Genomic DNA, 12,312 nt, shown 5'->3' on the forward strand with positions numbered 1-12,312 from the left:
AGGACAGCCAGGGCTACACAGAGAAACCCTGTCTCGAAAAAACAAAAAACAAAAAACAAAACAAAACAAAACAAAAAAAGAAAGTAGAAAGGGCAATGGTCTTACTCCTGATGATGCTGTACCATGACCCATCTCTCCTTGAGTTGTAAAGACTAAGAATTGTGTTATTGCAAGCAAGTAAGAATTAGTGATCCTCTGCTATGCTTGCAGACAGGAACCTAGCACCACTGTCTCCTGCGAGGCTTCATCCAGCAGCGAAAGGAGACAAATGCAGAGACCCACAGCCAAATATCAGGCGGTGTATGAGGAGTGTTGTGGTAGAGAGGGGGCCAGAGGGATCAAGGACACCTCAGGAAGACCAACGTAGTCAACTAGCCTGGGCCCATGGAGGCTCACAGAGACTGAACCACCCACCAAAGAGCATTCAGGGGCTGGACCTAACCCCCCCCTACATAATCATAGTGTATGTGCAGCTTGGTCTTCATGTCGGTCCCCTAACAATGGGCATATGGGCTGTCTTTGACTCTGTTGCCTCCCCTAATTGGACTGCCTGGTTGGGCCTCAGTAGTGGAGGATACGCTTAGGCCTACTGTGACTGGATGTCCCAGGGTGGGGTGGTACCCAAAGGGTGCTTCCCCTTCTCTCAGGAGAAGAGAAGGGGGTGATGGGGGGGAAAGATTTGTAAGAACAGAGCTGGGAGGAGAAGCAAGATGGGGCAGGGTGGGCATGTGGGGTACAAAGTGAATAAATATATAAATTAAAATTAAAATAAAAAGTTAAGGAATAAAAGAATTAGCTATATAAAACTGAAATGATGCATTAAACATTCTGATCATTGTTTCTTCCAGTAGTAACTGAAACCGTGCATACTAAATCAAATTTTACTTCAGTTCACCCTGCAGATGTCTTTCTTAAGACTTGCCAGTGTTCTGAACCTTCTCCTGGTGTGATGCGCCGAGGCCCTGTCCGGCCCCTTTCCATTGGTTCTAACGTGACAGAACATGTCTTTTCTCTCTTCTGTGTCAGGAATTGTCTCACCTCTGCTCACACTTGAGCAAGCGTGAAATGAAGCCTTTGCTGAGGGTTTCTGTTGGAGTGTTCAAAAGCTGATGCTGGGCTTGCAGCTCAAGGGTGGACTGCACTCAACAATGGCTAGATGCTCAATCCATTTCCCTATCTAATTGAAACTGACCCAAACACCGTCCACACGTCCCCATGTCTTTGCAAATGTATAAAGAAATCTGGGATGATATTCAGGAAGCTTATTAAGAGGGTTGAAAGGCAGCGTGCATCTGTGGCTGCACTGGGAAGCTTTGACTGGATATTTCTCTCAGACTGAGCAATGCCCTGTGTTTGTCTCCACAGAGCTTATCTCATTACGGACTATATGGGCATCCGCAATGAAAGTTTCATGAAACTAGCTGCTGTGGGGACCTGGATGGGGGACTTCGTCACAGCTTGGATGGTAAGGAAGCCACAACTTCTCTCAGTTTGAACAACTGTCAAATGAAAAGCATGCCCATAATGTCAGAAGGACATTGTGGGAATAATTAATTATCTTAAGGACACCCATTTGTAAGTATGCACCAGTGTTCAAAACGAATTGCTCATTTTTTGTGTACAGAATGGGTTTTGTAAGCATAGCTTAGTCTAGAGATTATATTCAATATCTGTAGCCATCAGAATGTGACTACAGAATGTAATCAGAATATATGTATGTACACATATGTGCTTCTTGATGGAAAGTCCTCTCTGTGAAATTCTGAATAATCGTTTAGAGGCTGTTGTTTTGGCACACACAATTGCCAGGTAAGGAATGCAATTTGGGTCTGTCTCAGAAGACCATCGGAAATGTTCTTTAGGTGGTCTCTAAATTTGTTTTCCTCCATGAGCCAGTAACTCACTGATCATGAAGAGTTTTGATAGCCCTGGTTTTCAAACTTAACTTTATCTTTGGAGAATTTCACGTAAGAGCACCCTAAAACTGCATCAATGCTGTGTGTTCTTGCTTCATTCTGACCCCCCTATGCCTCTGCCCACACTGTCCACTTGAATGCCTGACTTCTAGGTTTATTATTGTAATGCGTAAACAACCTGCTGTTGACCACCTGGACATGGGTAGAGAGCTGACTCATTTGGCTTGGGCAACCTTTAATAGATTCTTCTTCAAAGGAGGTTGATGGTGCTCCTGAGGGCAGCATCTGAAGCTGTTTTTTGACTTTTAAAACTTGCATGGATGCTGACATACAACCATATGCCCATCCCTCCCCAACACACACATACAAAGTCAAATTCATTTAAAAATGGCTTACTTTTAATGAGTGAAAACAATGATCAGAAAAAGCTACTCAGAGAGTGTGGGCTATGTCACATGACAGTTTTCTTTTCCATTAGTTAAATCGATCTAGGAGGAGGTACACACATTGGAAAATAATGTAATTGAATGGCATCTTTTGAGAAAATTCTAAAGTAATTGTGATTGTAGATTTTTTTTTTTTAGCTCAGCTCTGCAAAATAAAATGGAAACGAGATCCAGATCAAGCTTTCAGAAATATGGCTCTGACCTTGACACTCATGCTCTGACCTTCAAGAAATAAAACACAACGTATATAGATCCAATCTTCACATTTCACAAATGGATTTCATAGTTTCTATGTGTTTTTTTTTTATACATATGAAATGTGTGGCTTTAGCTAGGATGTAACATGCTGCTGAAGTGTGTGGCAGATGTAAGAGCTTTGTCCTTGCTATTGCATTATCTGGGCCTGCTCCACTGACGGAAGGGAAGGAAGGTCACAGAGCCAAACCTCATGTTTCCAGGACTTCCGGTCCCTTAGCACATCTCACCACATCCCAGGCCTGGGTGCAGATTGACTGGAATTGCCCTGACATTACCAGTGCTGAGGGAGACAGGTGGTGTGGCCCACTACTTCCCTTTTTTTCTCTTGACAAAAGTCAATGAAGGAACAACAGGATTCAGTACTTACAAAAACATTGCTCTGCAGTTTGAAAGCTCATGCCAGCATTTAGTATGTAAGCCTTTTACTGTCTTTCTCAAGGTATCATTGTCTGTGACCTGTTTCTATCCAATTCTCCAAACAGTTCCTCACTGGTACTCCTATCCATCTAGAGCCCTGCCTCCGTGGTGTTTGTTTGTTTGTTTGTTTGTTGTTAAGTCCACTTCTTTAGGCTCCTTCAAAGGAATGTGCATAGTGTAGCTTTGACCTTTAGTCCTTTCTGGTTGTATTTCCGGTCCTGTATATGTCTGCTTCCTCACATGCAAGGATAAGAAGAACTCAAAGAATCTGCCCACGATGCTGTCTTGTTCTCAAAAACTAACTCAGATTCACAGATTAATGTCTGCTCCTTTAACGCCTCCTGTTTGTGCTGGCTAACCTGGCTCTTTCCTCTTCTATAGCTCACTGCTTTATTAGAAAGCTAAAAAGGAATTGAGAATGAAGACTAGTGTGTTTAGTCGTAACTACCCACTGTGAGCTTGAATCCCATGGGCGGCCCCTCTTTTCCTTTCTGTAAACTGGGGTAGAGCTTGGGTTCTTTTTCTGCTTACGTTCTATGAAACAGTGACCTTTCCCCACTAGACTCAGGTAGAAATGGCAAAGTAAATGCATGCTCCTGCTTTGCAAACACAGCCACACAGGGAGGAGTCCCAGAATGCGGTCTCTATTCCCACTCCTATTCACTGACGGGCAGCAACTTTGCAATAAATATTTATATGCCTACATGTGTGTGCATTGATAACACTTGAAAAAATAATATTTTTCCTCATGAGAGGAATCTCAGGTAGCTTTGACCTTCGTGTGCATAGAATTCTCAGTATGGAATGAATATCAATGATGACGGTGACCTTCAGGGAAAAGCAAGTGACTTTTTACATTAACAATTGTATATTAACTCTTAATGTATTTCTGTAGTGGAAGACTTTTCTTTTCTGGAAATAATTCTCAGTTTTCCCATGGTTTATAAAGGCTATCAAGATGGATGGGATCCAAAGGCAGGAGTGATTCCAAACACTCTGTGAAACACCCCGGCCATCACACGACTGAGCGTCCAGCCATGTCCTCGGCTTTGGGGGAGATCCTGTGTATAGAATAAATGAACACAAAGCCCTGTTAAGCATACCATTCTTTGTTAATTTTTACATTTTTTTTTAATAAAAGAGAGGCAACAAGTATTGAGCTTTGTAATCAGCACTGGGCTGCACTGTTGCCATTTTTAGGAGCAGAGAGTTGTGTCCTTAACACAGTATAAAGCAGAAACCCTGGCTATCCTGAGCTATAGTTTCCTCGTGTCTACTGCTCTGTCACTCAGGAGCTGATAGCTCCAGTTTTCCAAGTCCCGGTCCACCTCCCCTAAGGTTGAAAAGCCGTTGGAGTTCTGTGGACATCACCACGAGGCTGTTGCTTTTCATTTCCTACCTGAGGGAAGAGGCTCCTGCTGTCTTTAGTTAACCATTTCCGGTCCCAGCCCCTGCTATCTCCTCTCTGCTCCTCGCTTTTCTCTTCTAGCAGCTAATCTTATGATTCATGGCAATGAGAAAGTTCTGGTGACGTAAGGAGGAAGGGACAAACAGCGACAGGAAGGCATGCTCTGTGGGGACATTTGTGTTAGCACTGTTAGACAGTAGCCTGGATTCTATATGCTACCTGCCATGCACATGCCTCAGCATGTGTGACCAGGGGTGGCTGTGGGCAATCATTTACATGTGGCAACACAGTAAAGACTCTTCCATGACATTATGTCACAGATACCTTAAAATAACTTGGTCATCTCTCTTGTTAGGGTTTCTAACACTTCACTGGGGCTGGTTTATAGTTTCAGAGGTTTAGCACCTTAGCATCATGGTGGGAAACATGGCGGAACACAGGCAGACACGGTGCTGGGGAAGTAACTACACCTAGACCTATTAGTTCTACTTCTGGATCTGCAGGAAGCAGGAAGAAAGTGAGATAAGATCTGGCTGGTGCTCTGAAACCTCAAAGCCTGCCCCCCAGTGGCACACTTCCTTTGCCAAGGCCACGCCCACTCTGCCAAGGCCACACCCCCTAATAGTGCCACTCCCTATGGACCTATAAGGGCCGTTTCCAGTCAGTCCACCACACCATCTGTCACTTAACTTTATCTTTATTTCCGATGCTTTTTGTGTCACCTCGTATAGCACTGTGTTTGGTTTTAATACTATGCTCTCTTGAGAGTTCTTTAGAGCCAGGGATCCCTATTCAATATCTACCTGAAGTGCAGTCCCATCCACTGTGATCCCCGAGTCTTTCAGGGTGGCAGAATGTGACATAGATATCCTGTCTAGAGCTGAGCACACCATGGTTCCTTATGCACGTCGCCGGTTGTAATGTGTTAATCACCTGGGTTAATCACCGTCCGCTGAAAAAAGGAGCATCTCTGCTGGGGCTGAGAGGTGCTCTGACCTCTGCGTATAAAGGTTAGCACTTAGGGGCAGTTTAATGCTACAGCTCTCTAGCAGAGTCATTTGATTATGGTCTCCGTCCGCAGTGGGCATGTCTTGCTAGGCCACTCACTGTGAAGCATCACAGCTGGGGAAGGACTGGTCCTTACTATAGGAGTCTAGTAGTTCTCGAGGGAACTTCCAGCACCATGAAGGTGAGTTAGCCAGGGTGAAATGTTATTTAGGCTATTAGGTTGCTTTATATATGAATATTCTACTAGCACTCTGCATATTTGAATGTCAGTTGCTACCTTCTTTACTATATTTTCTACTTTTTTGGAAACTGAATTTAATAATAACATGTTTTAATGACCGATTATTAACGAATAATTAATTGCAATGAAATATTAATATTATCATTAACTAATAACAATATTTCAAAAAAAAAGCTGTTTCTATTTACACAGAAGGTGTCAACACTGCCTTCCTTGACTAGAACCTTCTTGAAGGGGGCAGATAATATCAGTACCTTCACAGCTGTGCTCCGAGCAGTCACCATGGAACTAGCATCATGAAACGAGGCATCAAATAGATAGTTAATAAATATTCACCAAAGCCCAGGGGACATTGGTGAGCAAGGGGAGGAAAGGATGTAAGAGCCAGGGGATGTGGGAAAGTGTTGTGGAATGCTATCTACCGAGCGTGCCATGGTTGTTGGAACCATGAGCTAATTAAGCAGTTGTGATCCTCTGTTTCAAGGCTGTTAAAAATTGTAGTGGCTAGGAGCTTCCATGATCTACTTCTGGCTAAGGAGCTGCTAGGCATGGAGGCATGGAGAATCACTCTTGTTTGAGGATGTAGACACTGATAAACTGCCCATGCCTTAGTGGATGACTCTATAACTGTGCAGTTAGAGGTGCTGCTGGTTAGACTCAATGGTGTGTGTGTGTGTGTGTGTGCGCGCGCGCGCGCGTGCGCGCTCGCGCGTGCACATTGAAAGAGAACAATAAGTTGAGAGGGAGATGTTTGGGGGGAACTCATAAGTTGGAGAGAGGCAATGGGATGTAGATATGAACATGATACAAAGTGGGCATGGAATCCTAACCCCGTCCAACGAGCCACGTGCATTTGATAGCTACTGGAGAGGAAAAGTCAGTTTTCTTCATTGGAGTGGCACTGGGCAGGCCCCATGCTCAGAAATAGTCAGACAAAATGAACGGGACTCCATATTTTGTTTTGGTCTGTAAAAAAAAAAAAAAAAGTGACAGAGAACACAAAGTTGGGTGGATAGGAAGATGGAGGAGGATGTGGGAGGAGTTGGGGAGAAGGATGGATATAATTAAAGTATATACAATGTCATATGCAATATTCAGTGCAAACTCTCCAAGAATAAATGAAACATTTTAAAAATGAAAAGAAAGATGTCTTATATACATGTTAGAAATGTTCAAAGAAAAACAACTTTAAAAGGAAGTGTTTTTTTTTAAAGCCAGGTGTGGTGCTGCACACCTATGTTGTAGTGTTTTGGAGATGGTGCACACCTATGTTGTAGTGCTTTGGAGATAGATGCAGGGGGCTTGTACTCATGGTTACATAACTACTTTAAATACTTACATAAATACTATATAAATACTTTGTTTTTGAAGGAGAAGATAGTCCTAAGAGAACATAGTACTCTTTTTCTTTCTTCCTTTCTTCCTTTCTTCCTTTCTTCCTTTCTTCCTTTCTTCCTTTCTTCCTTTCTTTCTTTCTTTCTTTCTTCCTTTCTTTCTTTCTTTCTTTCTTTCTTTCTTTCTTTCTTCCTTCCTTCCTTCCTTCCTTCCTTCCTTCCTTNTTCCTTCCTTCCTTCCTTCCTTCCTTCCTTCCTTCCTTCCTTCCTTTCTTTCTTTCTTTCTTTCTTTCTTTCTTTCTTTCTTTCTTTCTTTTTCCTAGTTCAGTTCTGTAACTTAACTCCACAGTGGCAGTTCCAGATTTCTGGAGGAAGGGAGGGAAGGCAGCAGCACTGGGCCAGAGACCTGGTGCCAACCCGCTTCCCCCTTCCCTCACCGCATACTTCACCAGGCTGTGCGCTTGCTCCTGCTCACACGTTTCCATTGCTCTGAAGGGATGTGCTTGTGACAAGCCTTGAAGTGACAGATGGTTAATGGGTTTTACTGGATGGTGATGCAAGAGACAAGGGAATAAAGCAAAGGCTGAGTTACACAGCCTCCCCACAGCCTCCCTTCAGTGGCCACAGTTGTTGGTCCATTGCCCTGCTCCCAGCTATGGGGAGAAGGCAGAGGGATTGAGGTTTGTTTCCTAAGCCACTTGAGAAAGGAGAGAGTCCTACTCAAGAGAGAGTGTTGGTTTAGCATCACTAAAGGCATAGATCTGAAAGCCGCTCAATACTTGGTGGTATCTTATTCTCCTTCTGGGTTGAGGTTCCGAGAACAGAGGAGTGGTAGCGAATATCTGAAGTGTTGGAAAATAGAGGTCCTTTTTCAATTTTAATGTAGAAAACATAGCATTTATAACGACATGTATATACAAATCTAAAATGTGCTAAGTTTTTAAAAATTGTATATCCTTGTTACATGCTAAAAAGGAAAGAATAAAGGAATATTTGGTCTTCATTTCACCAAAGGAAGAAATATCGTTAGCTATTTTTTTTTTCTTGAAAAGAGGCAGGAGAGATAGGGTCGTGCTTAAGAGCATCGGCTGCTCTTCCAGAGGACATGGGTTCAATTCCCAGCATCCACATGGTACATCACAACTGTCTATACCTCCAGTCTCAGGTGATCTGATATGCTCTTCTGGTCTCTGTGAGGATTGCATGTATGTGGGACACAGACACCCATGCAGGCAAAACACCCATACACATAAATGAAAAAAAAACTGATACATTACTGCATTTTAATCTGTTCTGAAAGAGCTAAATTATCAATGAACAATAACTGGAAAATAACTAACATCAAGTCTAGCTTGTTATTCTGCCTGAAACTGATCCTGACAATCTGTATTGTGATGGATGCCAGGTTTCTAATTATTTCTCTTTCACTGATTTCTCAAAAATGGCAAAATAAAAAAAATAATTGAATTTTATTTACTGCCTGAAATAAAGCAGCAGTCCCAGATTTACTCAATTTTATAATAGAAATTAACTTAAACTCTGAAACACAGATTAGAAGGATAGAATTAACAAATTGAACAAGTTGAGCTGACAAGCAGAAGGGTTGTGAGCCAGGCTTTTAACCAGGGGTGCTGGTCCCAGGAGCAGCTGGCCTCGGGAACATTCGCCTGCACATTAGACTTGGCTTTCTCCACTTAAACAGTTCTTGCGTGCTCCCGACTGGCCAGGAAGAACAATGCTGCAACAGGATCCTTCCGCACAGGTTTATTGAGAGAGCTTGATTGCAGAGGCGAAGTGACCCCAAGCCCAGAACTGGTGCTGCTTATATAGGCCTAGGAGAGGCATTCTCTCTCATCTGATTGGTTAACTTGTCTCTCATCTGATTGGTTAACTTGTCTCTCATCTGATTGGTTAACTTGTCTCTCATCTGATTGGTTAACTTGTCTCTCATCTGATTGGTTAACTTGTCTCTCATCTGATTGGTTAACTTTGGTTAATTCTCAAAACCTCATCTTGGCAAAAGAACCTTTACGGCCTATGTATGTGTGGTGGCCAGCAGTAGCCAACTGCCACTCTGCAACTGCCACTCTGCAACTGCCACTCTGTAACTGCCACTCTGCAACGGCTTCCCACATACACTGGCACTACTTCATAGCATCAGTGACCTTCCTGATAGCGCCATGTTTGGGACAATTTGTATGCTGCATTTCATGATTTTATACATTGAAGATGGAAACTGGGCTGATTATTTAATTGTGCTATGTGCCTTAGGGTACATGATTTATAGAGTGTTAACTACTCTGTCGTTGGCTGCATGAGTCTGAGAGAGCAGGGCCTAAAAACGAGGCAGACTAAAGTTTCATGCAATAGTCCACTTTATTCAAAGCATCAGACAGTTTATACTGTAGGCGTAAAGAGGAGTCACATGGGTAAAAACATGTTTTCTATAGAGGCAAATAAACAAATAATAATAGAGAGCTGTGATGAACAGTCCAAAGGGAACCCACTTCTATCTACTACGCAGTGAGGGGCACAGAAGCGCATCCCCAAAACAGGTCTGGTTTTGAAGAACCTGAGGTCACAAGGCTCTTGTCTTGTTTTCTTGGAGTATTCTTATAAGCACACATAATTCTTATGCAATTGAAAAAGTGATCGTCATGGGAAATCAGAAAGAGGAAGGGGAGGGAGAAAGGAAGGAAGGAAGCAGAGATGTAGTCATGTGACTTCCTAGAGGACTGCCAGGAATCTGCCATGCCCTGGAAAGGAAGATCCAGGCAGACAGCCAGCATAGACCACCATTCGGACATACCCAGGGACACTAAGGTCTCTGGTGCCTACATTTTTAATCAAAATAATGCAGCAACAATTAATTCCTCCAAACATGGACAGTTGGGTCATTTGATGGAACTAAACAGTATGTGAAAGCAATTACTTTTTATATTTATTTTCTGTTCTTTAGAAGTTACTGGGTGTGGTCATTTTGCTTTAGCCAATATAAATATTTTAATGTCACTAAAAAATTTTAGCTTTGTGTTTTATATTTCTTCAAAAAAAGTTCTCACTAAAAAATTAATAAGCCAGGAAGGTCTAGCCTCAGATAGTATCACAAATGGATCAAGAGTCTTTTAATTTTCAGGACTGTTGGGATTTGGAAAAGCATACATAGGGTATGACATTTAAGAAAGGGTTTCTTTATTTAAGAAGTGCAATATTATGTCTAGATGTTGAATAATAGAAGCAGGGAGCACAGCTTTTGGTATCAGTCTTCTAACGTTAAGGTCTCCCCCCAAAAGTAAAAATGTTCCATTGTATGTATTATGTGTTTTGTATTTAATTATATTCATTGGCTAAAAATGTATGAATATTCTGTTCTAAACACAGAAGCATCTTGGGAAGTGATGCTGGGTTCAAGCACAGTGAACCTGAGAGACTCTGAGGGCATCTTTTATACACAGACAGCACCAGCACAGCCAGCTTGTTCTGGCTTTGGTTTGTTTGTTTGTTTGTTTGTCTTTCCAGTCCCTGCTCAGTTTTAGAGTCTTTAGTTCTCGTACACCTTATTCACCCTCAGGACACATGACCCTTTGCCCACACATTCTTCATGACTTTCCTGCCATAACGTTCTGTGCCTGTTAAAGTGCCGTTTGTCTGTCCTGTGACTATTAAAGTGCCATTTGTCCATCCTTTAGCTGGAGGAGCTTGATTAAGCATCAGGAGGCATTGCTATATGGTTTGACATGAAATGGGGTCTAGTTGTTAGCATCAGTGCAGATGAGCATGACCAAATAGAAGACTCTTTGGGATGTTTAAAAATGGATGGAGCTCCTCTAGGACTCTGTAAGCCAAGCACCTCTTCAAACATGTCATTTGACATTTGGAACAGTGCTTTATACATGCTAATTTATATTAATATAACTATGCTACATATGTTCAGAATAACATGTGCACGTGAATATACCCATACATCCATGCACACATAACAGAAGATTTGCATGTAACCATATTATACAAATACTGATATAATTATGTAGTATTACATGCCCCATACATATATGTTAGATACCATATCACATATGCTATTCTATGTATGGACACATAAATACATATTTAGAAGTACTTTGAATAACAGGATGTGTTGAACAACAGGTAGAAGAAATGAGTGGAAGGATCCGTTACTCAGAGTACTAAATGAAGAGTCTTCTCATTTTCTCCTCCTACTCCTTCTTCATCCTCCCTCCTACCTCTCCCATCCTTCCTCCTTCCTCTTTCTCTCTCCTCCTCTCCCTCCTCCTTCACCTTTTCTTCTTTTTTTAAAACAACCCTAAGCAGACACTGAGATAAGGAGTGTATTATACCCTTTCTCAGCATCATATTTGAACTCAGGCTGTATGGTTCCAAATTTTGAATGAGTTTAACTCCTACACTATCCTAATTTGGGAGGGGGCAGTATTTTGTGGGAGACTTTAATACCGCATGAGATAATTCAGTAGCTTTTGAGTTGATTTTGTTCTGCTAGCCTGTCTATTGAATGGGTTGGATTTCATCATCAACCAGGCAGATTGTGTATCTGTCCCGGCACACGGTGAAGCTACTATGGTGTCTAAGCAAACTATCACTCTCCATAGTGTACAATTCAGCTGTCACTCTGGTTCCCTTTGACAAATGTGGGTGGTGCAGAGTATATTTTACCTGGAACTGGAAGGGAGTTTAGGTTTTATACGGACTCACTTTGTTTAAGATAGATGCTGCAGTTCCTACGTATTTAAGTGCTAAGTAGTTTGTTTATGTGAAATTGCTATCCTTTAGCAGTTGTTTGCCCCAAGGATTTGGGGAGTACTAAAGATTTTTATGTTCATAAAGTATGCTGCACTTGTGGTTAAATGTTCTATAAACATCAAAAGGAAATTTATAGCAACGAAGTATTCTGTGCTTAGGTTTTGTTGTTATTGCCTTATAAAAGCTATGACATCAGGTTGCAAGTGTATTGGAGTGAATTATGAGGAGAACTGGTTAAGAGACTTTTCTCTCTCTTTCTCCTTCTGTCTTTTGATTTAATTCCCCCGTCTTCCTTCTCCTCTTTGTCCTCTACCTTCTTCTGTATTTGGTGTTAGCAGTCAAACCTAAGCAAGCCAAGCAAATGTACTGCCATTGAGCCATACCTACAGTCACAAAGAAGAGTTCATTAAGCTGGGGCCTAGCAAACACAGAAGTGGATGCTCACAGTCAGCTATTGGATGGATCACAGGGCCCCCAGTGGAGAAGCTAGAGAAAGTACCCAAGGAGC

General features: G+C 42.1%; 1 protein-coding gene across 3 annotated transcripts in view; it reads left to right on the forward strand.

Moving 5' to 3' along the window:
• The window catches only part of Tmem117 (transmembrane protein 117), a 460,550-nt gene that overhangs the window by 246,680 nt on the left and 201,558 nt on the right, over positions 1 to 12,312 (forward strand). For all 3 annotated transcript variants that reach the window (XM_021183072.2, XM_029469872.1, XM_029469873.1), the window contains one exon: positions 1,366 to 1,465. In XM_021183072.2, coding sequence (XP_021038731.1) covers positions 1,366 to 1,465 — 100 coding nt within the window. The remainder of the gene's footprint in view (positions 1 to 1,365; positions 1,466 to 12,312) is intronic.

This window comes from Mus caroli, chromosome 15 (genome assembly GCF_900094665.2).
Source record: "Mus caroli chromosome 15, CAROLI_EIJ_v1.1, whole genome shotgun sequence".
In the NCBI taxonomy this organism is placed as follows: domain Eukaryota; kingdom Metazoa; phylum Chordata; class Mammalia; order Rodentia; family Muridae; genus Mus; species Mus caroli.